Below are 27,181 nucleotides of genomic sequence, written 5' to 3'. Positions count from 1 at the left end.
CTCTTAGCATAGGCAGGCCGGTATAAACCCTGGCTTGGATCGAGCTATGTCTGATGCTGCCTTTAAGCCTTATGAGGTCGTCAGGGAACCGCAGGTGAGGGCCCACTCAAACTCCGTAGCTTTCGCCATGGAGCTACAAAATGGAGATTCAAGGGCATGCCCTTGAATGCCTCATTCATATGCACTTTCACACAGAGTTTATCACAATTTTTTTATTCCCGTTCTGAACAGAAGTCTCTGGGGGACCTGAACAAGAGAAGCAGAGATAGAGAAAGGGGGAGGAGGGGAAAGAGAGAGAAAGAAAGAAAGAGAGGGAGGGAGTGAGAGACTAGTCTTAATGGAGAGGCTGGTCTGCCAGAAACCAAGCCTCTGTCCCCCAGCGTCCTGGCCTATGGACAGAGTCAGAGAGAGACGTCCTCATCAGGAACAGTTCCCTCTCACCAAACCAGAACCAAAGTCGCCTAACAGAAAACTAAGGCTCTGTCCTCCAGCGTCCTGGACTGCGGGCAGAGTCAAAGAAAGAGGCACCCTCATCAGGGCCGCTTCTCTCTCATCAAACCAAAGCCAGATCTGACTTACCTCCTCAGGGCCAGAAGCTGAGGACTCCAAGGTTGAATTTTGTGGGCACACACCAGTAGTCGATCCGCGCTCCTCCAGAAGACTGTCGCCTTTTGGGGACCTGGAACTTTTTCAGGTGTTGCCTCCCCTGTAAGCTGGCTGTCTATCCGGGGGAGCCCGGAGCAAGCCCGGCCCTCACCCAGTGGCAAGTTATCTCGCTGGGGCCTCCAAATGTTGTACCCAAGTGAGTTAGGGCAAAACGCCACACTTTAAGGCAAATTCAGGAGTCCTTCATTAGCCTGCGAGCGAGAGATGGCTAGCGCTCGAAGTTCTTTCGACCCCGAAGAAGGGGCTAGATTTTCTTTTATACTTTGGTTTAAAGTGGGGAGGGGGATTCTAGCTGCAGCAACTTTAAAGAAGAGAAACAGACAAATAAGAAAAAAAAAGTTAAAAAGACAAATGGTTACAGGAAAACAAACAGTTCCAGGTGCAGGGGCTTTAAATTCATCATAAGGTGATAGGTGAGGGGGCTCTGAGCATTATCTACCAGACAAATGCGGGGGCTTCATGGTACCATCTCTGAGTACATTGCTGGGAACTGTGGACACCAGTTTGCCTCAGCACCTTATCAGTTAATTGGACTCTTTGATAGGCTGAGACTCAGCTTACACAAGTTAGCTCCTTGAGGAAGGGGGTGGGTAAGGAGTCCTTGATGTCTTGCAAATGAAGGAGCCAAATGGAGTCCATCCATTTTTCTCATCTAGGGGAGAGTCTGTTCATATTAAAACAAGGTTAGGTAGCTAAGGGAGAGTCTATCCATGTTCAAACAAAGTTAGGTATTACAGTAGGTTAAAGCCCTCTGTTTAATACTTTTGAGAAGAATAAGATAATTTAGTCAGCTACATCTTATACATTATCACAGGCATGAAGGAACTGTAGAAATGCTTCCACTTATCCTGGAAATCTCTGACTCTTGTGGAAATGATAGAACAACTAGGAGATGAATTTCCAAATTATTCTAGTAAACTTTTAAAAAATGCATTATTCCCATTTAACAGGTAAGGAGATCTTAGACAAGAAAGATCAACATAAACAGATTTTTGGGGCCAGACACTGGCTCAGGCCTGTAATCCCAAACTTTGGGAGGCTGAGGCTGGTGGATCACCTGAGATCAGGACTTTGAGACAATCTTGGCCAACATGGCGAAACCCCATCTCTACTAAAAACAAAAAACAAAAAATTAGCCAGGCATGGTGGCGTGCACCTGTAATCCCAGCTATTCAGGAGGCTGAGGCAGAAGAATCGCTCGAACTCGGGAGGCAGAGGTTGCAGTAAGCTGAGATTGCCATTTGACTCCAGCCTGGGTAACAGTGCAAAACTCCATCTCAAACTAAAAAAGAAAAATAAAATGAAAAACATTTAAAAACAGATTTGCATCAAAAACCAACAATGACAAGCACGAGGATTTTGTTAAGTTAAATGAGCCGCACATGGTTGGGGACTGGCTCATGTTCTTAGAACTTTGCTCCCTCTTCACAATTTAGCTCATGACCCGGCAATTATTCCCTTCCCCACACGGCCTTGGCACTGGTCAGTTTCTGGCCCAGTGGAGTCCCCTTTCCACACTAGAGCATTTCCCCCACTTCCTGATACACTTCCTCCCCTGGCAGGCACTCTCTCATAGATCAACATGTAACACACCCACCAGGCGCCTCCCTGCTGCAGGGCTGTGGAACTCAGTGACTGTCAGGATGGCCAGTGAGGGTGTGGAGGGAGGCGGCCGGGTCAGAGATATGGTCTCGGGATCCTGTGACCTCACCTCCCCACAGAACTGCAATTGTACGTTACCTGTGGCAATAATGACAGTATACACTTGGGGAACTGAAAATATTTCTGAAAAACTTTGTCCCAGTTACAATTACCTGTTTTTGGTAATTGACAACTTCCCTGCAGCACCTCCAGAGAGATGACAGTGCCTGGAGAGGCTCTGCTTTTCCATGATCCTTTGAGGCAGACAGGGGCTGTCCTGGAGGGAGCAGAAAATGCGGAGTCTGAGACAGAAGGGGATGACAATGAAGCACGGTGGGTGCTGGATTCTGTGCCTCCTGGGATGTGTTTTTGCTGAAACTCTAATTTTCTGTTACTCCCCAAATTCTTTAAATGAGCAATCATTGAATTATAAACAGAGAAATGGGATCACACAAGTAACCTAAGAAGGATTTGTCAACAGATTACAGTGCCAGGAAGAATGTGAGGTTCAACATTGACAAAATAGAGACATCTGTGTAATTCAACACAAGTTGATACGCACATGTAGATTGCATATATACGTAAGTGTGTTTGTGTGTGTGTGTGTGTTTGGAATATATGTTTTATCAAAATGTAACTCAATAGAGATAGACTCTAAACTGAACAATATTCATAGAAGAAACAAATACATTCAATAAGGAATTTCCTCTCGCACAAGCACCAAGTTTATGTAGTTGAGAGGGAAATTCTACTGATAAAGTAATCAATAAACCAATGCTACTTAAACTACTTGAGAGTTATAGAGAGGGCAGTCTTTCCTGAAATCGTTTTTAGGAAGGGTATATAAAGGTGATACCAGAACCTTGCCTAGATTTAGCCATATAGAATACTATAGACAAGGCCCGGCGCGCAGTGGCTCACACTTGTAATCTCAGCACTTTAGGAGGCCGAGGCGGGCGGATCACGAGGTCAGGAAATAGAGACCATCCTGGCTAACACGGTGAAACCCCTTATCTACTAAAAATATAAAAAATTATCCAGTTGTGGTGGTTGGTGCCTGTAGTCCCAGCTATTCAGGAGGCTGAGGCAGGAGAATGGCTTGAACCCAGGAGGCAGAACTTGCAGTGAGCTGAGATTGCACCACTGCATGCCAGCCTGGGTGACAGAGTGAGACACCGTCTCAAAGAAAAAAAAAAAAGGAATACTCTAGACAAACAGAACATATACATTTAAGAGTAAAAATATTAAATATTAGAAACCATTGCATCAGTATATTAATGCATATTCAATCTCTGTTTATGTTTTAAAGGGAAGTATGACTCAATATTAAGAAATTCATTGATGAAATTAATTGCATTAATAGAATGAATGAGAATGTCATGTGACTATGTTCATCAATGCAAAAAAATTGGCAGAAAATTATGTTTAATAAATTTGTAAGAAATTGGTGTAAAATATTTCTGAAAAACATGAAAATAGATACATACAAATGAAAAATAATGACACCAAATGTTTGGGTAAGAAAATTCAATAACATTGAGAAGTCAATAATCTTTGAAAAAATGTGTATGTTGAGTTTGACCCAAATACAATACCATGGGCTTGTGTTCTGAAGATCTTAAAAATGTATTGCTATGAAAAATAAACAAAAAACTCCAGGGACAATTTGAAATTTAAAAAAAAAAAAAAAAAAAAAAAAAAAAAAAGGCCAGGCATGATGGCTCACGCCTGTAATCCCAACCCTTTGGGAGGCTGAGGTGGGCAGATCACCCGAGGTCAGGAGTTCAAGACCAGCCTGTCCAACATGGTGAAACCTCATCTCTACTAAAAATAAAAAATTAGCCAGGTATGGTGGCACATGCCTGTAGTCCCAGCTACTTGGGAGGCTGAGGCAGCAGAATCGCCTCAGCGATTCTGGAGGCGGAGGTTGCAGTGAGCCACGATCATACTACTGCACTCCAGCCTGGGCGACAGAGAGAAACTCTGTCTCAAAAAAAAGAAAAAAAGGAAAAAAAAGAGTGAATTCACTCTGTTATAAATTATTAAAATAGTGTACTGTCGATTCATGAATAGAAATAGAAGTGAGTGGAATAGAAAATTAAAGACAGAATGAAATATATGAAAATGTCACTGATAATAAGACAGCAGTGACAAAAGTAGAAATGTGGACTTGGGGCGTTTGAGCCTTTGTCTCCTCATGTGTTTTGTTGCACAAACAGAGATGGTGTTTCCACAAGTGGAGGGAGGATATTCAACCTTTGAATAGAGTAGCTTTGGCTATTGTCTGATGAATAACATTTTTACTGGCTCACTACACATTGTAACCTGTCCTAAGAGCCCACAGTATGTTTGCTGGTGAGCTGAGATGTGGCCGCCTTCAGTAACACTTTATCGCCTACATCTGACCCACTTTCTCTGGGTCCCTTAAAAACAGTCACATACTGTGTTAGTAATTCCTTCAGCTGGTGATGTGTATGGCCTGAGACTATCTGAGGACCCTTCCTATCCAGGCCCACAGGGGATAACAGTCTGTGAACAGTCCAGGGAAAGACCCAATGCTTGGAGATGCTGGAACAGGCTACCCCAACGTGTGTTACTCTTCACCTATACTCCAAATTGGCACAAGCAGAAGGTGCCACAGTCCATTAGAAGGGGGAAAAAAACAGATTTGGAAAGAATAAACATCCTTGGTTATGAGACACAAAGATCATCTTCAGAAAATATGCTAAAATGAAATGAATAGATGTTCTATGCCTTGAGTGAAACTTTATTTGTGAGAAATTTTCTCCAAATAATGAAGACATTTATGGTACACAGCAAAAGGCAGAACCAGAAGAAAGGCTGAGGATGATCAGAAGTACCAGCATCCTTGGAATGTGCTGCCAGTTGTCAGCTAGGTAGCTAATATATGTAATTAAAACTGCTAGATATAAGAAAAACAATTCTGTATATAGAGTGTGTAAAAAGCAATGTTTTGGGTGAATATAGTTGTAAAGGCATGAAATGTGTGTTTTTAGAGAAAAAGCAATTTTGTCTAGTTTAAATGTTACTTAAAGATTGTTTCAAATTGAAGAAATAAAAAAAGATAAAACAGTGAATATGAAAAGTTGTAAAGAAAAAGAGAATGCCTGGGCACGGTAGTTCATGCCTGTAATCCCAGCACTTTGGGAGGCCAAGGCGGGTGGATCACCTGAGGTCAAGAGTTGGAGACCAGCCTGACCAACATGGTGAAACCCCGTATCTACTAAAAATACAAAATTAGCCAGGGGTGGTGGTGCATGCCTGTAATCCCAGCTACTGGGGAGGCTGAGGCAGGACAATCGCTTGAACCCAGGAGGCAGAGCTTGCAGTGAGCCAAGATCTTGCCATTGCACTCCAGCCTGAGCGACAAGAGCAAAACTCCATCTCAAAAAAGGAAAAGAATAGAAAAATTGTGAGAGATTGTAAAAGGTTATGAAAAACTGTGGTCAAAAGCTGACTGAGATTGGATGGATTTGTTTATATGGCTTTATTAAAGTTAGCTTCGTATTGGTAATGCACTAATATAAAAGTAAAAGTTTTTTTCTTTTGAACAAGACTTTCAGGTAGCATTAGTAAGAGACAATAAACTGTTTTTGCATAGTCTTCTAATAATCTGCAAAAATAAAAAAAGGAAGAAAGAGGAGAGACAGATTCTGTCTCATGCTGTCTTGATTAGGTCTTTCCATTGTTCAGAAAACTGAGTCTCCTCTCTATTAAAAACAGGTTTCTGCTTTTTAAAACCTTTTAATTACCACTTTGTCTAAATGAATGACTATTATTTTACAGTGATCTGTGATTCTATTTTGATCTTGTGTTTTAAAACTTTAATATATGTCACATCCTTCCCAAAAATCACATTTTAAATTTAAAATTAAGTCTTTTGGACCCCAAATTAACTCTGGGATGTTACAGAAGTTCCTTGAAGCATCCTTGAAGGATCCAAAAGCATCCAGACTTATTTGCTATTTTAAATTATGTGGGGAGCATTATCTAATAAGATATAATGTTTAACCTTATTCTAGTTATATTTTATGGATATGTTATTAATATAGGTCCCAAATTTGCATGAGATTTCTAAAATTCTGATTCCTAACATATGTCTTGGTAGCTTATAAGTCATAATTGTGGTTACTATGTAAAATAATTGTAAGCCACAGAAATAATCAAATTTTCTTATCTATCGTGTCTTTATGACTATTTTAAGTCATCTCGACAGCTAATTGCTTAAGTCTTATGAACTTTCTGGAAAGTCTTCACAAGCCAGTAAAATCTTAGAACATTGTGTCTTCAAGGAGGTTCGTGGGAGGATAGAAGGGACCCTGATAAGCACTTATGAATACAAGTTTCTGATAATTTTAGAGTCATTTCATTTGGACCAGGTAAGAAGTCCCAGAACTCTAATGAAGAGATTTGACTATCTTATAAAACTGCTAACCCAAGCAGGACAAGAATAATTGAATATCAAGGGAATACTCTGCCAGATTTTCATACTAAATCAGCCAGTATTGAAATCATTTACATATGCAATTTGAATGAACTTCATGATCTAAGTCAAATGGCAACCCATTTAATAAACAATGCAACATACCTGATTTGAGGCAACAGAACTGGAATTTAAGAAAATATCAATTCAGTGTTAAGTGTGGACTCATGGAGAACGTGGACAGCTGCCTAGTCCTTCCTGAGTCCTTAAAGCTTCCCTTATTATAGCACTACACTCCAGGACTCCTCCTGGAAGAAATAAAATAATCCAAAACAAATATATATATGTTCAATGTTTGGTATGTTAAACCCATAATCCTGAGAAGACAATCAAAACTTTAGATACATTTCTTCCAACTTTTGGGCCATTTGAACATTTATAGAGGAATGTCATTCAATTGTCATTTTCAGTGCATGTTTTCTGGCTGTATAAAGGGTTTCCATGCAAGAAGGCTGATGCTACAACAGTAGCAAAAAGGTCCTTAGGAAACGTGTTTCCCTTGTGAGACATTTCTGGAGAAATCTCCAGTGATAGAAGTACTCGTTTCACTGGACAAGTTATAGAACAGATAAGCTATTACAGAGACAATAGCACTAGTCAGAGCTAACTAAATTAATTGGATTGCCTTGGTCAAAGGTATTGCAGATTAATGACAATCAGTTCCACTTCCAATGGAAAACATAAGTTGACCCCTTATGAAATAGTCACTGCAAGGCCTGTGCCCCTAATAATAGAACCTCATGTATCTTTCATTCCTAAACTCTCATATGACTAAATGCTGCAAAACTGTAATGTATTATGCCAGAGTGTTTTCACCAGGCAAAGGAAGCTTTCATGAGCCACCGACTGAGGACAATCAAGCCCTTCACAATCTAAAACCTAGACCTTGGGTCTTCTGAAAACAACATCAGAGAAAGGCTGTCTTTGCCACCACTCTGTAACAAAACTTGGGACCTTGAATCTTGGGTTCATAATCTCACAACTCAGGAGAACACTTCCAGACTCTTGGAACTGCACACCCAGTAGAGAACTAAGGTAAAGCTAACCAGGGAAGTTTCTCTCCAAAAGCAGATGATATTGTAGATGTGGACAGCTTTCTCAAGATCACAGATCAAGACTTCTCTGCTATCAGAAGACTCTTGCCTCTCTTAATTTTTTCCTTCCTTATGCTTCTCTGAACATTAGGACTGGAAAAGGGGCTTTGTGTAAACTCATATGGCATACTGTTATTTGTGGGATATTTTGTTTTTTGTTTTGCTTTCTCTCTTTTTTTTTTTTTTTAGATAGAGTCCCACTCTGTCGCCCAGGCTGGAGTACAGCGGCACGATCTCAGCTCACTGCAACCTCCACTTCCCAGTTTCAAGCGATTCTCCTGCCTCAGCCTTCCGAGTAGCTGGGATTAGAGGGGCACACCACCACACCCAGCTAATTTTTGTATTTTTGGTAGAGACGGGGTTTCACCATGTCGGTCAGGCTGGTCTCGAACTCCTGACCTTGTGATCCAACAGCCTGGGCCTCCCAAAGTGCTGGGATTACAGGTGTGAGCCACTGTGCCTGGCTTTGTTTTGTTTCTGAGACAGAGTCTCGCTCTGTCTCCCAGGCTGGAGTTGCAGTGGTGTGATCTCGGCTCACTGCAACCTCCGCCACCTGGGTTCAAGCAATTCTCCTGCCTCAACCTCCCAAGTACCTGGGATTACAGGCACCAGCCACCACACCCAGCTAATATTTTGTATTTTTAGTAGAAACAGAGTTTCACCATGTTGGCCAGGCTAGTCTCAAACTCCTGACCTCCGGTGATCCACCCGCCTCAGCCTCCCAAAGTGCTGGGATTACAGGCCTGAGCCACCGCACCCGGCCTACATGTGGGGTATTTTGAAGCCAGTCTTCTACACGGCCAACCTTATGCCTTAAGGGATAAAAGATGAAGGGCCAATGTGGATGAGGAATTTTAATGGTAGCTTTGTTGCTCTATAACAGTCAGAGACAGAACGTTGGTTCACTCCTGTTAACCTACAGCATAGGGTGAAGAAAATATTGCCAGGAGGCCTTCACCCTTGCAGATGAGCATCATTTCTTAGGTGTCTTTTTCTATTGTTTAGAGTAAATATAAATGAGGCAATGATTAGACATTTGTCCCTCGTAGTGGGCTTTATAGCAGCTTATACTGCAAAGGCTTTGGTTGTACAGCAGTCTTCAAGTTTCCTTGCTATAGTTGTGCTAGATAATAGAATAACTCTAGATGACCCAATGGCTGAACGAGGAAGAATCTGCACATGGTTGAATATATAGGTATTAGAGAGATTTAGTTGTAGGGAATTAACAAACAGCCTGCTGGGTTAAAACAAGTACTCTATCTAGCTCACTCCTTGATCTATTTGATTTTAGTTGGTTTGGTTTGGACCCTGGCTAAGGAGCATACTCCAAACTCTTGGTATTATCCTCCAGATATTCACAACAGTAGTCTCCCAAGTACGTTGTATTCTCTCAAAAGTATTAAATGTTTGTGTGCAGTCATCTATGAAATGGCAAATGATCTCTTTGACTGGAATGAAAAAAAAAACTCAAAGAAATGTTTGATCATTGTTTGAAATGCTTGTTCCCTGGTGCTGTAAAGAAATAGCACCTGAACATAAATTTAATTTACTCAGCAAGGCCATTTTTACTTCCTGCAGAAAGGGTACACTTGCCAGCAGTTTTGCCATGAGAGTACACCAAACAAAGAAGACAGTGTCATTTATAACCTGATGTGTCCACCCTACTGCTGTGTCCGGTTTCCATTGGCTGGAATGGGACCTCACATTCTGTATTTGTCCCGATTGGCTAGCAACTTAGAACTTTTTAAAAGAGGCAAAGGCAGAGGAGAACAAAGGAAGGAGGAAGTAACTTGTGGAATACTGAAAAAGGTAAAAACACCTTCAAATAAGGAAGAGGAACAGGCTATGACCCAATGCTTGCTTGAACCAGTATGAGCACGCCAGGGCAAAATTGTGGGAGTTAAGAACATAAAGTACATTGATTTCTTTATTATGGCTAGCAGATATTTAAGAATGTTAACACAGGTCTTTGAATCAATTTTGCTTCTAAGAGAAGTTACTATTTATTCCTAACTAAATGGGGAGGAAAGTCTTTGAAGAGGAACCTCTACTTTACTTTTTACAATCATGAAAGCACCACAGTCTATGAATTATTTGCTGAGACCAGAAGCCCAACATGATAGTGACTCAGAGTAGCACTAAAGCCCTACATTTTGGTCACACACAAAATTGAGAGGTTGACCAAAAGAGGAGATGGTTAAATTAAGTTTAGCCTAAAGCTGTCTTCTTACATATTTTAAGTTTGGCCTAAAAGGTTCTCTCTACCTAGTTAACTGTAACTTACCTGGACATATAGATAGACTATAGCCTGCTCTTGTACCAATCATTGAGCTTTGGCTGATCAAAGATGGCCAATTGTTCACATCATGTTCAAATAAGATAAATGCCAAGCTATACACAATGCAACTTTTTCTGCACCTCACTTCTGTACTTTTTTCTGTACCTCACTTCTGTACTTTTTTCTGTATGTTACTTTCTTGATTCTGTCCACAAATCCTCTCCAACCACACAGCAGCATGGAGTTTTTCTGAACCATTCTGGTTAAGGGAGCTGCCTGGTTTGCAAGTCATTCTTTGCTCAATTAAATCATGTTCAACTTAATTTGCCTAAAGGTTTTTTTAAAAACATGACCAAGATGAACAACAACTTGGAATACGTTACATGGGAGGAACATGGTAGGTGATGTTGGGAGGATGAGGTGAGGCCAGAATGGGGTTTGAGGGCGAGAGAGGGACCCGTCTGTGAGGCTGATGAGATTGCTATTAGTAACTATGCCTGTTATATGGAGACAGGGTTATTACCCCTGCCAAACATAAGAGAAGAGGAAAAGCAGGAGGTATTTCCCTCTCATTTTTTACATTTCTACAAGAGCCAAGTACATGGCTTCTATCCTTCATTCTCACAGTGTCCAGAATAATCAGCAATGTCCAGTGAAGAAGGGGCTCAAGTGCACACAGCAGTCTTCTAAATACTGACCAAAACAAATTCGGTTTAAAAATCATCTACATCTTTCTCCGTCACAAAATTTTTATCAAGTTAATTTTTAAATTGTTTGATTTTTTAAAAACTTTTTAAATATATAAACATTGCTTTCAAAATTCTGGTTGGTTAAATGCCAAGACCAGCTCGGTTGGGGAGACCCTAACCCAGCGGTGTTAGAAGAATTAAAGACACACACACAGAAATATAGCGTGTGGAGTGGGAAATCAGGGGACTCACAGCCTTCAGAGCTGAGAGCCCTGAACAGAGATTTACCCATATTGTCAACATTTGTCAATATTGTCAATATTTATTGACAGCAAGCTAGTGATAAACATTGTTTCTATAGATAATAGATTAACTAAAAGTATTCCATATGGGAAACAAAGGAATGGGCTGAAACAAAAGGATGGGCTCTGGGTAGTTATCTGCAGCAGGAACATGTCCTTAAGGCACAGATCGCTCATGCCATTGTTTGTGGTTTAAGAATGCCTTTAAGCGGTTTTCTGCCCTGGGTGGGCCAGGTGTTCCTTCTCCTCATTCCGGTGAACCCACAACCTTCAGCATGGGCATCATGGCCATCATGAACAAATCACAGTGCTGCAGATTTTGTTTATGGCCACTTTTGCAGCCAGTTTGGGGCCATTAAATGGCCAGATTTGGGGCCTATCACCAGCATGTCCCCCTTCTTGTTTTTGCAGGGCAATAAAAGCAAAGGTGGCTTTATCACGGTGAGCTACTTCTCACAGGAGTCAGGATCCGCATCTGCAGACTGCACAAAGACAAACAATACAGATTAAAAGCACAATTATCATTGAAATTACAGAGCCTCCAAGTGTCTTTATCTATTTTAATGGGTTAATAGCTGCTAATCCGTCTGCAGCTCCTTCAAGCACTCCAGTTCCTGGTATTAAGGTCAGGTGTTCCTGGGATGCTTTAAATATTTGTTCTTTTAATTTTGCAATATCCAAAGACAAGTTTGTAGAGTGTCCTTCTAGATGCTTTTTTATTTTTTCCCAAATTTTGTTCTTATTAAGAACCATTAATCGTTTCCACAAATCCTTATGTTTAACTCCTACAGCAGGCCATATCATTTGAGGTTGAAGTGCCACTATACTGCCATGTTTCCAGATAATAGGAACTCTTGCCATACTTGTTACCATTTCTACCATCTGACTGTTTTGTTTAGACCAGTTGAACATAGTGTGGCTGTGGCACACTATGCTTCAACACTGTGCTCCAATCCAGTGATCATAACATTGGAGTAATATTTCTAGAGTGGGGGCAACACAAAGTATATCATCCATATAATGAATAATGTAACACTGTGAAAACTTTTTACAAGTAAGTTCAATTGCTTGCCCTACATCAGTCTGGCAAATTGTTGGACTATTTAACATGCCTCGTGGCAACACTTTCCAATGAAAACGCTTAGCAGGCTGCAGGTTGTTTACTGCAGGAATTGTAAATGCAAACGGTTCACAGTCTTGCTCAGCTAAGGGAATAGTAAAGAAACAGCCTTTTAAATCTATGACTATTAAAGGTCAATTTATTGGAATCATAGCAGGAAAAGGCAATCCTGGCTGCAATGCTCCCATAGGTTGTGTAACTGAATTAATGGCTCTTAAGTCAGTTAACATTCTCCATTTACCTGATTTTTCCTTCATTACAAAAACTGGAGAATTCCAAGGGGAAAATGTTGGAGCTGTGTGTTCTTTTTCTAATTGTTCAGCAACTAAGTCCTCTAAAGCCTCCAGTTTCTCTTTACTTAGCGGCCATTGTTCTATCCAAATTGGCTTATCTGTTAACCATTTTAAAGGTATAGGCTCTGGAAGCTTAACAATGGCCACCATCAAAACTGATATCCTAAACCTTTGCGGGAACTTTGTCTTTCCACTTGAAGCGGTTCCTTCGAACCTTGCAAATTTTTTACTAGTCCTACACCAGGGACATACCCCATTTCATGCATCATATATTGACTTTGAGGGATGTATAATTGCTCTGGAATTAGAACTTGTGCTCCCAATCGTTGTAATAAATCTCTCCCTCATAAATTTATAGGATCAGAAGTTATAATTGGTTGAATAGTCCCAGGTTGTCCATCGGGCCCTTCACAATGCAAATATAACTACTTCGATATACTTCAGGGGCTTTACCAAATCCAACTATGTTAAATTTAGTGAGTTAAATTGGCCACACGGATGGCCAGTGCTGCAGAGAAATGATTGAAATGTCCGCTCCTGTATCTACCAAACCTTTACATTTCTTTCCCTGAATAGTTATTTCACAGGTAGGATGTTTATCAGTAATTTGATTCACCTAATAAGCTGCTTTGCCTTGTTTATTTGTGCTTCCAAATCCTCCTGTTCGTTTAATTTCACTTTTCCCCATTTCTACATATGACACAATCAGGGGCTGTGCTGTGAACTCTCCTGGTTCTGCTTTCCAGGGAACAGAAGTAGATGTAACAATTTGAATTTCCCCATTATAATCTGAATCAATGATTCCTATTTGTACTTGCACTCCTTTTAAATTTAAACTAGACCTGCCTAGAAGTAATCCAATTGTCCCTACTGGCAAGGGTCCACAGACCCCTGTTGCAACTTTTTGTGGGGGTTCCCCAGGCAGAAGGCTCACAGCTTTTGTGCAGCATAAATCTACTGCAGCACTCCCAGCTGTGGCAGGTGACAGACATTGTACAGGGGTTAGGGAATGGCCTGAGCCGGAAATGCCCCAGTTTGGAATGGGGCCCAGGACGGACCCCTCATGCCATTTCCCGAATTAAAAAGGAAAAGGCTCAAATGTGGCTATAATATTTCCCTGTTGATCTGGGGGGTGTATTCTAACGGGAAACTGCCAAGCCTCTATATCACCCTCTCATCTAGCTTGCTGAATTCCTGCCTGAATAGAACTGAGAGCAGCTGCTCAAGGTGCTGCTCTAACAGTCACTAGGGCAACTACTTTTCACCCAGTGTCCTCTGGAAAAGAAAGATCTGGAGGATCAGGCCACTCTTTTTCTTCAAAATAATGAGGGTATGTGGCCGGGCGCGGTGGCTCAAGCCTGTAATCCTAGCACTTTGGGAGGCCGAGGCGGGCGGATCACGAGGTCAGGAGATCGAGACCATCCTGGCTGACACGGTGAAACCCCGTCTCTACTAAAAAATACAAAAAACTAGCCGGGCGAGGTGGCGGGCGCCTGTAGTCCCAGCTACTGGGGAGGCTGAGGCAGGAGAATTACGTGAACCCGGGAGGCGGAGCCTGCAGTGAGCTGAGATCCGGCCACTGCACTCCAGCCTGGGCGGCAGAGCGAGACTCCGTCTCAAAAAAAAAAAAAAAATAATGAGGGTGTTCAGAAGGGTAGGGATGAACCTGTCCCTCCTTTGCTGCTTTAGCTTTAGCTGGCAAACAAACCTGCTCTGTCATCTCTTCTGTTAATTCGTTATACTTTCCTTCCTCCTCATCATGAGTGTGAAAAGGTTCCAAGGTGGAACAAACCGAGCCCACATTTGTTCCATTGTTACCCTGATGCTTCCAAGCTCCCCTTCTTACTCACCACGGGGATTGCTTAAGAGTACTCGGGTGTCCTACAGCTTAGTTCCATGTTCTCCAGCCCTTGCTCCGGTGACCATTCAACCTGGGTTCGAGCCCCCACATTGGGTGCTGCTTGCCAAGACCAGCTCGGTCAGGGAGACCCTAACCCAGCAGCGCTAGAGGAATTAAAGATACACACACAGAAATATAGCATGTGGAGTAGGAAATCAGGGGAGTCACAGCCTTCAGAGCTGACAGCCCTGAACAGAGATTTACTCACATATTTATTGACAGCAAGCCAGTGATAAATAGTGTTTCTATAGATGATAGATTAACTAAAAATATTCCTTATGGGAAACAAAGGGACGGGCTGAAACAAAGGGATGGGCTCTGGCTAGTTATCTGCAGCAGGAGCATGTCCTTAAGGCACAGATGGCTCATGCTATTGTTTGTGGTTTAAGAATGCCTTTAAGCGGTTTTCTGCCCTGGGTGGGCCAGGTGTTCCTTCTCCTCATTCTGGTAAACCCACAACTTTCAGCATGGGCGTCATGGCCATCACAAACATGTCACAGTGCTGCAGAGACTTTGTTTATGGTCAGTTTTGGGGCCAGTTTATGGACAGATTTGGGGGCCTATCCCCAGCAGTTAGGCAATTATGTGAAGTTCACAAAGTATAGGAGAAGTTCCAAGAAAATGTCAGAGCTGTAACTACTCCTAGAGTGTGCTTTGAGGCTGCTGTCTCGTTCTCAGGGTGTCCCCAAATCCTCCAGCCTGGACGCTGCCTCCAGGGTCCACCCTTGTGGGAGGTCCCACTGAGACTTCCTTCACCAGAGCCCAGAAAGAGCCAAGTCAAGCTCAGCCCACAGTGGCTGCTCACCCCAGGGTGATCTGTCTGCTCTGCCGTCAGTTACACCACTGCTGTCTACTCTCAACCAAGTCTACCCCACAAAGAGACGTGGGCGGCCATGCCCGATCATGCCTTTGGTAACAATCCCCCTGCATCTCACCTGTCTACTGCTCCTCACATTCCTTGAAGCTTGGTTTCCTTTATCAGGATTAGGGGTTTTCAGTGTGGCGGGGACTCTCGATAGTCGCAGAATGGCATCTATGAGGCCAAACCATGTCTGAATTGACACTCCATATACCTATGTACTGGCCATGTGGTTTGGCAACTTTGTGAGCCTCAGTTTCCAAGTAAGTAATATTCCTCTAATTAAAAGTTTTCACAACTTCAAGTTCTTGTTAATTGTCCATGTCAAGATTACAGGCTAAATTATGGTTCTATTCAGCTGACCATGAGATGAGGAGATCATCCTTGACTATCCTGGTAGGTGCAGCAAAATCACAAAGGTCCTTAGAAGTGAAAGGATGCAGGAGAGAGTTGGCCTGGTGTGATGTCAGAAAGACTGGACCTGGTGGTCACTGCTGGCTTTCAAGCTGGAAAGGGACCAGGAGTGAAAGAATGTGGGTTCTTCTATAGACTAGAAGAGGAAAGAAAAAGAACTCTTTTCCAGAGACTCCAAGGGGAACACAGCCTAGAGAACAACTTAATTTTAGCCTGCTGAGTCTCATTTCAGATTTCTGACTTCTAAGTCCATAAGATCATAAATCTGTTTATTTATTTATTTTGAGACAAGATCTTGCTCTGTAGCCCAGGCTGGAGTGCACTGGTGTGATCTCGGCTAACTGCAACCTCCGCCTCCCAAGTTCAAGCAACTTTCCCACCTCAGCCTCCTGAGTAGCTGGGACTACAGGCACACACCACCACACCTAGCTAATTTTTGTATTTTTAGTAGAGATAGGGTTTCACCATGTTAGCCAGGCTGGTCTTGAACTCCCGGCTTCAGGTGATCTGCCTGCTGCGGCCTCCCAAAGTGCTGGGATTACAGGTGTGAGCCATCTGCCCAGACAGTAAGATAATAAATTGATGATGTTTTGAGCCACCAAGTTTGTGATCATTTGTAATGACAGTCATGTGAAACCACACCACAGATATGGAAAGAAGTTCACCTTCACTTACCATGAAAGTCATGGAAAAAAAATAAATCATCTTTTTTTTTTTCTTTTTTGCCTACTAGGTTAGCATTAATTAAAGAATTTTTTAAACTAATAAAAAAAAAGAAAGAAAGAAAAACCTTAATATCCTTGAGCCAGTCAGTAGAAAAAATGATACCATGGTTCCTTACTGGAGAAAGAAAAAAAAAATTAGCTCAAACACTTAAGGTGGTAATTTGGAAATATACATAGCTATTTTACATGGACTTGTCCTCTGACCCAACATACTAATGGCTAGAAATGTACAGTCCTCTATTTCCCAAAGCCTGCTAAACAACATGTACAGAATTTTTTTAAAGCAGCTTTATTGAGGTAAAATGGAATATCAATAACCGCCTATATTCAACGTGCAAAATGTGTGAAGTTGAATACCTGTTGAAGCCATCACCACAATCCACAGCGTGACCTTCCCATGACCCCGAGGTGTGCTCAGGCTCCGGAATCGGAATCTCTTTCTCAGTTTGCATCGGTGTGCGGCCCTCCCGGGAAGCGCAGCCCCGGGCACCAGGACGGCGCGCCGGGGTCCCTGCGGGGCGGCGGTGGAGGAGCGGGGTCTGGTCGGGTCCGAGCCAGCGCGAACCCTGGGCGCGTCACGGTCTGCGCGGCGCCTGTGCGCCCGGCGGCTGCGGTCGGGAAGTGTCTGTAGCCAGTTCCTCCTGCGGGAACTTGGGGGCGGCTCGGGGAGGCGTGGCTCCGCGGGCGGCTGGTCCCAGCTGAGCTGCGGCCGGAGCTCTTGGGGCACCCGGGGCTGTCCGGTGACCTGGCCCGGGCCGTGGGGACCTCATGACCTCCGCGGGGACGCGCCGGGGACGCGGCCTGGGCCCGGCTGCTCCTGGGCTCCGGCCAGGGAGTCGCAGAGTGGAAACTCCCCAGAGGCGCAGGGCCTGGTGACAGCGTCCTGGATGCAGGACTTTGGCGCGATGGGCTCTGGGGGCGCCCTGGGGCGTGGCCCGGGACATGGTGGAGTTCCCACAGGTCAGTTAAAGGGCGGCCGGGAGGCATCGAGGTCGGTGAATTGTACAGACCATCCTAAATTATCACATAACGTCACGGCTTCGCTCCTTTGCTCTCAAAGGGATACCCCGCTCCCGCCACCCGCGCCGCTGCCCATACCCTTGTTTTCCTTATTCAGGGGTGTGCTCCTGTCAGGGGTGTGCTCCTGAGGTGGATGAGTTTGCATCTTTGCTTTGGCAAACCTTTTGAACCCGACCTTCCTGGGGGGGGTTGGACTCACATCTAGGAACAGAAAAGGGAGCCTAGGGAAGTCGCGCTTCGGTCCAGAAGCGACCCCCCAGCCCCCACCTTGCCTTGGGACAGCAGCCTTTGCGCAGCCTTAGGAGCCCGGAAAGGCCACAGCCCGAGGACAGGACCACAGCCCGGGAATGCGCTTGTCCTGCTCTCAAATCCTGCGACTTCGCCCACCCGTTGCAATCTTGACCTCTTTGTATTTTACCAACTAGATTTTTGAAACTCTTGTTTTTGGACTTCAAAGGGGTTTTTTTTTTTTTTTTTTTTTTTTTTTTTTTTTTTTTTTTTTGAAAAATCAAACCAACAATTTTTAAATAGATTTGATAAAAATCTTGCGATGGAAAATGACGTGATAATTCTCAACTCTAATGGACTTTCTGGCCGTGTTTAGAAGAGGATGTGGGCACCTGAGTCCCTCCCGGCCAGGCTCACTAACTGCTCAGGACCGCGGGCGACAAGGGAAGGAAGCCATACACTTGACTCCCGGCTCCCTTTAGAAAAATGACACTGAGAAGCAAAGTCCTCCTCCTAGTAGACTTTGAGGCTCAGATACTATTACTATTATTATTGAGATGGAGCCTCGCTCTGGGCTCACTGCAACCTCTGCCTCCCGTGCTCAAGCGATATTTTTGCCTCAGCCTCCTGAGTAACTGGGATTATAGGCACGAGCCACCATACCCAACTAATTTTTGTATTCTTAGTAGAGACAGGGTTTCACCATGTTGATCAGGCTGGTCTCAAACTCCTGACCTCAAATGATCCACATGCCTCCGCTTCCCAAAGTGCTGGGATTACAGGTGTGAGCTACCACGCCCGGCAAGGCTCAGATTTTAATAACAGAATTTCCATGGCTGACTGATGTCACACAGGACTTACTTTTAAACTTTGTTGGGAAAAAAATTAATATGAGTCCTATAAGTAAAACAGAGCCCTAGAGAAGCAGGTCCACACTCTCAGTGTTTTGGCTCTGGAGTATGACAGTTCCAACTTCCCAAAGCTGCCCCCAGTACGCAGGCCGGCTGGAGTTTTCCCGGGCGCCCGCTGAATCAAAGTCCTGGCTTCCTCCTCAAGGAGCATCTCCTAGCAAAAGCATCCAGAGTTCGGGCTTCTTTGGAGGAGCTTCACAGGGCGTTTAACAGAATGCTGGATGGAATGAGGTGAGGAAAGCAGAGCAGCTTGGGAAGGCAAATATTTTCAGCTGAGAGATCGAATAGAGAACTTTCACTCTTAGAAGACTCATTAGGAGTTTGCTAAAGGCAGGGGAACAGCCGAAACCTCTGCAGACGCAAACGACTCTGTCTGACAGCTTTGAAGAGAGCAGTGGATCTCCCAACACGGAGGTTGAGATCTGAGAAGGGACAGACTCCCTGCTCAACTGGGTCCCTGACCCCTGAGTAGCCTAACTGGGAGACATCCCCCACTAGGGGCAGTCTGACACCCCACACCTCACAGGGTGGAGTATACCCCTGAGAGGAAGCTTCCAAAGCAAGAATCAGATAGGTACACTCGCTGTTCAGAAATATTCTATCTTCTGCAGCCTCTGCTGCTGATACCCAGGCAAACAGGGTCTGGAGTGGACCTCAAGCAATCTCCAACAGACCTACAGCTGAGGGTCCTGACTGTTAGAAGGAAAACTATCAAACAGGAAGGACACCTACACCAAAACCCCATCAGTACATCACCATCATCAAAGACCAGAGGCAGATAAAACCACAAAGATGGGGAAAAAGCAGGGCAGAAAAGCTGGAAATTCAAAAAATAAGAGCGCATCTCCCCCGGCAAAGGAGCGCAGCTCATCGCCAGCAACGGATCAAAGCTGGACGGAGAATGACTTTGACGAGATGAGAGAAGAAGGCTTCAGTCCATCAAATTTCTCAGAGCTAAAGGAGGAATTACGTACCCAGCGCAAAGAAACTAAAAATCTTGAAAAAAAAGTGGAAGAATTGATGGCTAGAGTAATTAATGCAGAGAAGGTCATAAACGAAATGAAAGAGATGAAAACCATGACACGAGAAATACGTGACAAATGCACAAGCTTCAGTAACCGACTCGATCAACTGGAAGAAAGAGTATCTGCGATTGAGGATCACATGAATGAAATGAAGCGAGAAGAGAAACCAAAAGAAAAAAGAACAAAAAGAAATGAACAAAGCCTGCAAGAAGTATGGGATTATGTAAAAAGACCAAATCTACGTCTGATTGGGGTACCTGAAAGTGAGGGGGAAAATGGAACCAAGTTGGAAAACACTCTACAGGATATCATCCAGGAGAACTTCCCCAACCTAGTAGGGCAGGCCAACATTCAAATCCAGGAAATACAGAGAACGCCACAAAGATACTCCTCGAGAAGAGCAACTCCAAGACACATAATTGCCAGATTCACCAAAGTTGAAATGAAGGAAAAAATCTTAAGGGCAGCCAGAGAGAAAGGTCGGGTTACCCACAAAGGGAAGCCCATCAGACTAACAGCAGATCTCTCGGCAGAAACTCTCCAAGCCAGAAGAGAGTGGGGGCCAATATTCAACATTCTTGGAGTATGACAGTTCCTACCAATGACAGCTACACAGACATTTGAACAGTTCCTACCAATGATAGCTACACAGACATTTGAACGGTTCCTACCAACGATAGCTACACAGACATTTGGAGGTTTTGCCTTCTTTTAGGTAAATTCAAGGAAGATGATCTGTAAACGATCAGTGTCACATTTCTACTTCTTTGGTGGAACTTAGGCAGATAGCAGTGGGAGCTCCAGGAGAGAATTTCACATGATTATTTATACTCCTCTTGTCTAAATCACCCCACTACCTTCTGGAGGTACCACAGCAGCCTCTCTACTGGTTCCCTGATGCTATCTTCATCTACAGTCTGTTTCCTTACTGCAGCCAAAGCGTGTTTTTTTTTTTTTAAACATGATATTTCCTTGTTTAGAACTGTTCAGCAGTTTTTGTTGATGAATAAATTCCAACATACCCTGGCATTAGAATAGCTTAACAGGAGTGGGGAGTGGAGGGCTCAGAAATCAGAGCATCTGAGCAGATCCCATGTTCACTGAGCTGTGTGAGAAGACACATTACTTCTCAGTGTTTGCCTCTTCAGTTTGTCTTAAAAAAAAAAAGAAAAGAAAAAGAAAAAAGACCTAGGAAAATCACAAATTTCCCATGCTGGAGTGCAGTGGTGCAATCTCAGCTCACTTCTCCAACCTCCACCTCAGGGGTTCCAGCGATTCTCCCGCCTCGGTCTCCTGAGTAGCTGGGATTAAAAACGCCCACCAATACACCCAGCTAATTTTTGTATTTTTAGTAGAGATGGAGTTTCACCATGTTCGCCAGACTGGTCTTGAACTCCTGACCTCAGGTGATCTGCCCGTCTCATTCTCTCAAAGTGCTCGGATAACAGGCAGAGCAACCACACCCGGCTATTGATACATTTCTTAATACAAGCTCCTTGTTCTGCTATTTTGATATATTAAATATCCAGCAATAAATTTCTAAGTTCACAAATCTGCAGAAATAAAATTAAACCTATTGCTGAAGACAAATTTTGTATGGCAGTTTTATGAGCTTTCATTCCTTCTCCACTTGCAGGTAAATGCTATTTAGCAGCATGAAGACATTTCACTTCTGTAGAAGGTGTTAGAAACAATATAGCAGTAATAGAATTTATAACTACAAAACTGTGCACCCTTAAGATTGAAAATTCAAGCACATCTCTCCCAAAACATTTGTGATGAATAATGTGTCAACAAAAAATATACAGTCATTATAGTCAACTCAATTTATACACTAAAGTCTCTTTTGTTTGTTTTGGGGGGTTTTTCTGAGATGGAGTTTCACTCTTGTTGCCCAGCCTGGAGTGCAATGACACAATCTCAGCTCACTGCAACCTCCACCTCCTAGGTTCAAGCGATTATCCTGCCTCAGCCTCCCAAGTAGCTGGGATTACAGGCACCTGCCACCATGCCCAGCTAATTTTTTGTATTTTTTTTTTTTTTAATAGAGACAGGGTTTCACCATGTTAGCCAGGCTGGTCTTGAACTCCTGACCTCAGATGATCCACCTGCCTCGGCCTCCCAAAGTGCTGGGATTAAGGCGTGAGCCACTGCGCCCAGTCTAATTTATACACTAAAGTCTTTTATATTTTAATTTGGGGCACTAACTCCATTATGTGACACTCCTTCTGTTTGATTTGTTTTGTTTATGGTATCAGCAAAAACTCTTAAGTTGTAAGAAGGAAGAAAGTGTAAAAAAACAAACTATTCATGAAAAATGTAATTAATTATCATGAGTACACAAACTCTAGAGGTTACAATAGAAGTTTTATATGGAAAATCCAATCAATACAGTAATTTGCAAGGTTGGGAGAGGGGATGCTCATGGACAAATGGGCCTCTGACATCTGTAGAATCTTTAATTTGGTTCACCTACCTTCAGAAAACCTTTCACAAAAACATGACATTTGCTATAGAAAGATCAAGTAGTTTATTCCCTCACACATACAAAAATAGGAAACTGAGGCTTACAGAAGCTAGATTACCTACCTTGAGATATCTATATATCTATATCTATCTCTATATATCTATGTATCTATATATCTATGTATCATCTATATATCTATATATCATCTATATATCTATATATCTATGTCTCTATATATCTCTATATATCTATATATCTCTATATATCTACATATCTACATTTATCTATCTATATCTATATATATCTATAGATATATAGAGATATATATATCTATATATATCTATAGATATATATAGATATATATATAGATATAGATAGATAGATAGATAGATAGATAGATAGATAGATAGATATAGATAGATAAGATTTTTTTTTTTTTGAGCCAGAGTCTCGCTCTGTTTCCCAGGCTGGAGTGCAGTGGTGGGATCACTGCTCACCACAACCTCCACCTCCCAGGTTCAAGCAATTCTCCTGCCTCAGCCTCCAGAGTAGCTGGGACTACAGGTGCACGCCACCACACCCAGCTAATTTTTTTTCATATATATTTTTAACTAGAGACGAGGTTTCACTAAGTTGACCAGGATGGTCTCGATCTCCTGAACTTATGATCCGCCTGCCTAGGCCTCTCAAAGTGCTGGGATTACAGGTGTGAGCCACTGCACCCAGCCAATTTTTGTATTTTTTGTAGAGACAGGGTTTCCCTGTGTTGCCTAGGCTGGTCTCTTAGAACTCCTGGACTAGTTAGCCCAGCATGGTGGTACACACCTGCAGTCCCAGCTACTTGGGAGGCTGAGGCAGGAGAATCACTTGAGCCTGGGAGGCACAGGCTGCAGTAAACTGAGATTGCACCACTGCACTGCAGCCTGGGCAACAGAGCAAGATTCCATCAAAAAAAAAAAAAAATACTCCTGGGTTCAAGTGATCCTCCCACCTCAGCCTCCCACGTTGCTGGGACCACAGGCACACACCACCACACCTGGCTAATTTTTGTATTTTTTGTAGAGACAGGGTTTCCCTGTGTTGCCCAGGCTGGTCTTTTAGGACTTTTGGACTCAAGTGATCCTCCCGCCTTGGCCTCCCAGTGTACTGGAATTACAGGCATGAGCTGCTGCATCATTAATATATAAATGCATCAAATGTATCAGGGATTCCAGTGCATTCTAAGAGGACCTGGACATGTTGGGATGTGCCCAGAACACTACTGGGCATGGGCCACCCATCTGCATTTGCAGGAGGACTGAAAAATATCCAGAGGGCAAAACCCTTTAGGAGCAGCCAGAAGCAGGCCCTAGAGGCAAGTAGGGCATCCAGGGTACAACATTTAAGGAGGCCCCACTCTCAGGAGCTGACCCTGCACTTTCACGAGCCTGAGAGAGAGGGCTTCCTTAAATTTCCCACTAACTCCTCCTTTGTCTCACCAAATCGCAGCCCTGGTAAGAAGCCAGAAGTGGCTGGGCTTGGTGGCTCATGCCTGTAATCCCAACACTTTGGGAGGCTGAGGCAGGCAGATCACCTAAGGTCAAGAGTTTGAGACCAGCCTGGCCAACATTGTGAAACTCTTTCTCTACTAAAAATACAAAAATTAGCCGGGTGTGGTGGCGGGTGCCTGTTAATCCCAGCTACTTGGGATGCTGAGGCAGGAGAATCGCTTGAACCTGGGAGGCAGAGGCTGCAGTGAGCCGAGATCGCGCCACTGCACTCCAGCCTAGATGACAGAGCAAGACTATGTCTCAAAAACAAAACAAAACAAAACAAAAACAAAAAAGAAGCCAGATGTGTCCAGCTTGTTCCAGTGGTCAGAACTGGGGCACAGAGTTTTATCATAAGACCACATTGCAGCTACTAACTGGAGTAAAAAGAAAGAATTTACTACAGTGATGTAGCAGATATTTGTAATGCAATGTGAGTATTTTGTTGTACAGATGGGGGTGGGGTGTCTTGTTCTGTTGCCCAGGCTGGTCTTGAACGCCTGGCCTCAAGTGATCCTCTCAACTCAGCCTTCCAAAGTGCTGGGACTACAGGTGTGAGCAAATTGCTGGGTCTTGATGAGGGTAAGGGTCATGTTCCAGGGTCAAAGTCCAGCTGAGAGTCATCATGAGGATCAGAGTGGGGGTCAGTGTCAGAGTGAGGATGAGGAGTGTGAGGCAAACATTCAAAGCCAGGGTCAGGGCGAGGGTCAGAGTCAGTTTCAGGGTCAAAGTTTATCACAGAGTGAGAAAGACTTAGTGCCCGGGTCAGGCTGAGTGTGTAGGTCAGGTTCAGCATAAGTTTCAGATTCACAGTAGGTTCAAGGACATGGTGAAGGTATGGATAAGGGTTCTTGTAGAGTCAGGGGGAGGTCAGGATCAGGGAGACCATAAGGGTCAAGTTAGGGTCAGTGGAAAGTAAGCAGCAGAGTCAGGGTCAGGCAAGGGTCAGATTTATGGTCATGATGAGGGTCATGGTGACATTAAGATTCCAGGCCAGGGGAGGGTCAAGTTGAGTGCCACTGTAGGGTTAGCTTCAATGTTCGGGTCGGGATTAAGGGTGAGGCTAAAATTGAAGGCAAAAGTGAGGGTCAGGGTCAAGTACAGAATCAGGGTCAGGGTGAGAACGAGATAGAATGTGTAAGGGACAGTAGGATCAGGGTCTGGTGAGTGTCATAGTCAGGTGCAAGGTGAGAGTGAGCACCAGGGTAAGGCTCAGGTGTGGAGGAAGGGGTGGTGTCAGAACGAGAGCAAGGTCAGAGTCAAGGTGAGAGTATATGCTTCAGGGTCAAGAGTCATGGTTAAAGGCCAGGTGCAGTGCCTCACATCTGTATTCCCAGTGCTTTGGGAGGCTAAGGTGGGACTCTTGCTTGAGGCCAGGGGTTCAAGACCAGCCTGGACAACATAGTGAGACCCCCATCTCTACAAAAAATACAAAAAAAGAAAATAGCCAGGCATGATGGCATGCACCTGTGGTCCCAGCTACTCGGGAAGCTGAGGTGGGAGGATCACTTGAGCTCTGGAGGTCAAAGCTGCTGTGAGCCATGCTGGCACCACCGCACTACAGCCTGGGTGACAGAGCAAGACCCTGCGTCTTTAAAAAAAAAAAAAAAAAAAAAAAAAGAGTCATAATTATTATCACTGTCTAGGTCAAGTTGAGGATCAAGGGTCAGGGTCATAGTGAGGGTCAGAGTCAACATCATGCTTAGGGAATTGTCAGTGAAGGTCAAGTTCAGGGTAAGGGTCACGGTAGGATTCAGGTTGAGGGTCAGAGACAGGGTGAAAGTTAGGATCAGGTAAAGTTTAGGGTCCAATTCAGCATCAGGATCAATATGAATGAGAATGAGAGGCAATGTCAGTGTCAGAGTCAGGGTCATTGTGAAGGCAAGGTGTCCATTATGATCAGGAGCAAGGTGAGGCTACAGGTGAGGCCCAAGTTCAGGGTCAGCTCTAGGTCAGGTTCAATATCAGTGTCAGGATAAGGGCAGGGTTATGGCTATAATGTTTTACCATTTATTTACAATATTATTTCTAGTATTAATTCAGATACTGCTATCACAGCAAAGGAAGGTTATTCTTGCTAATTCTAATTTATTTTCCTTCAGGAACAGTAATGGATTTGGGGCACTCACTGCCTTAGTAATTTTATTATTATTATTATGAACCATCAGGTTCAGATCACCATCTCTGAAAAATCAAAATATTCTCAATTTTACTTCTTGTAGATTTACAACCAGTCACTTCGTTGATAGTAATGTGAGAGCAGAAAGTGCAGGTAACAGATTTTTCTGTCTTAAAAATATTTTTTGCAGCTTCTCAATTGCACAAGCTTATGGAATGGTCGGAATGGAGTTTCAATGTTGGAACTTCCCAGTGATAATCTTTTCTACCTTATACCTGTAATTGGTCATTTTCCTTTGAGCACCTGAGAAGTGGTTAGCTCAGCAGCTCCCATAGCTGAATAGTTATAAAGGTATGGAAAGTTCCTCTTCATGAATTGAGCCAAAGTGGCTTCTGACATTCTTTACAGCTAAGCTGAAAGACAAATACAGTGGTCGCTCCGTATCTGTGAGTTCCGCATCTGTGGATCCAACCAACCAAGGATGGTAAATATTTGGGGGGAAAAATGGATGGTTGCCTCTGTACCGAACAGGCTTTTTTTAATTGTCCTTACTCCCTAAATAATACAGTGTAACAACTATTTACATAGCATTGACGTTGTAGTCGGTATTATAAGTAATTCAGCCATGATGTGAAGTACACGAGAGGATGTGCATGGGTTACATGCAAACACTTCGCCATTCTGCATAAGGCACCGGAGCGTTGTGTTGTGTGCTCTTCTAGCGTCCCCCAGTCACCGTCTTCCACCCACGCACACCAGGCCAGGTTTCTCTTGCAAAGGTGAGGCGCCGACTACTGCCGCCTGAGCGGGCCCGGGTCCCCATTCACGGACTGAGATTTCCTGAGGGGTGCCGTGGAGAAGGCCCCAGCCTCTGCCTGGACCACCGACCCCACCCCAAAGGTGCTCGCCGCCTGCTTCCCTGGGAGGCGCCACTCCCCCGAGCTGGGTCTAGGGCCGACCACAACCTAGAGTTGGAAGCACCGCTGGGGACACTGAGCTGGTTCCCTTTCCACCCTGATCCAGGCTGCAGAGACCCAAAAAACAGCAGTCGGTTCACAAGTCCCAGAGGAAAACTTGCTGGAGGTTGACACTAGGAGCAATCCCTCTGGGCCCCAAACTTTTCCCGTGTTAGAGAGAACACGGAAAAGGTCCAGGGCGGCACCTTCCAGCTCCCCGCGCGCACCCTGAGCCGCCTCTGATTGGTGTGCGGCGCCTCCTAGCCGCGCCCCCGCTCCGCGCGCCCCCGCTCCCCCCGCCGGGTACCCCCCAACCCCCGCCCAGCCCCGCCCCGCCCCGCCGCACTTCGGCACCCCTCCGCTCACCCCCGGCCCGGCTCCGCACCCCGGGAACCCCCTCCCCCCGCGCGCCCCCGCACCGCGCACCCTTCCCGAGCGCCC

The 27,181-nt window shown here is 44.2% G+C and overlaps 1 protein-coding gene across 1 annotated transcript; it reads right to left on the bottom strand.

Annotated features, from left to right (window-relative positions):
* Nucleotides 1–1,390: 1,390 nt before the first annotated feature.
* On the bottom strand, nt 1,391–25,539 carry LOC139359755 (uncharacterized). The gene is made up of 5 exons (XM_071083691.1): nt 25,305–25,539; nt 17,584–17,706; nt 16,843–17,250; nt 2,481–2,584; nt 1,391–1,948 (listed from the first exon to the last, which is right to left on the bottom strand). Exons 1-5 carry the CDS (start codon nt 25,537–25,539, stop codon nt 1,835–1,837), a joined length of 984 nt encoding a protein of 327 aa, XP_070939792.1. The 3' UTR covers nt 1,391–1,834.
* Between the last annotated feature and the right edge of the window lie 1,642 nt (nt 25,540–27,181).

The sequence above is a fragment of the Macaca nemestrina genome, chromosome 18 (genome assembly GCF_043159975.1).
Source record: "Macaca nemestrina isolate mMacNem1 chromosome 18, mMacNem.hap1, whole genome shotgun sequence".
Classification (NCBI taxonomy): Eukaryota; Metazoa; Chordata; class Mammalia; order Primates; family Cercopithecidae; genus Macaca; species Macaca nemestrina.
This window is presented reverse-complemented; position numbering and strand designations above follow the sequence as displayed.

Bases quoted from the DNA above. Each gene is read 5' to 3' on its own strand.
- LOC139359755 (XM_071083691.1), bottom strand. From the start codon at position 25,539: ATGACCCTGACTCTGACACTGACATTGCCTCTCATTCTCATTCATATT. The intron at 17,707-25,304 runs GTGATAATAATT...TTCTGTTCCTAG, and splicing joins TCCTCAACTTGACCTAGACA to ATGTGAGTCCAACCCCCCCC. The intron at 2,585-16,842 runs GTATTCAACTTC...TGCTCCCTCCAG, and splicing joins TGTGGTGATGGCTTCAACAG to GACAGCCCCTGTCTGCCTCA.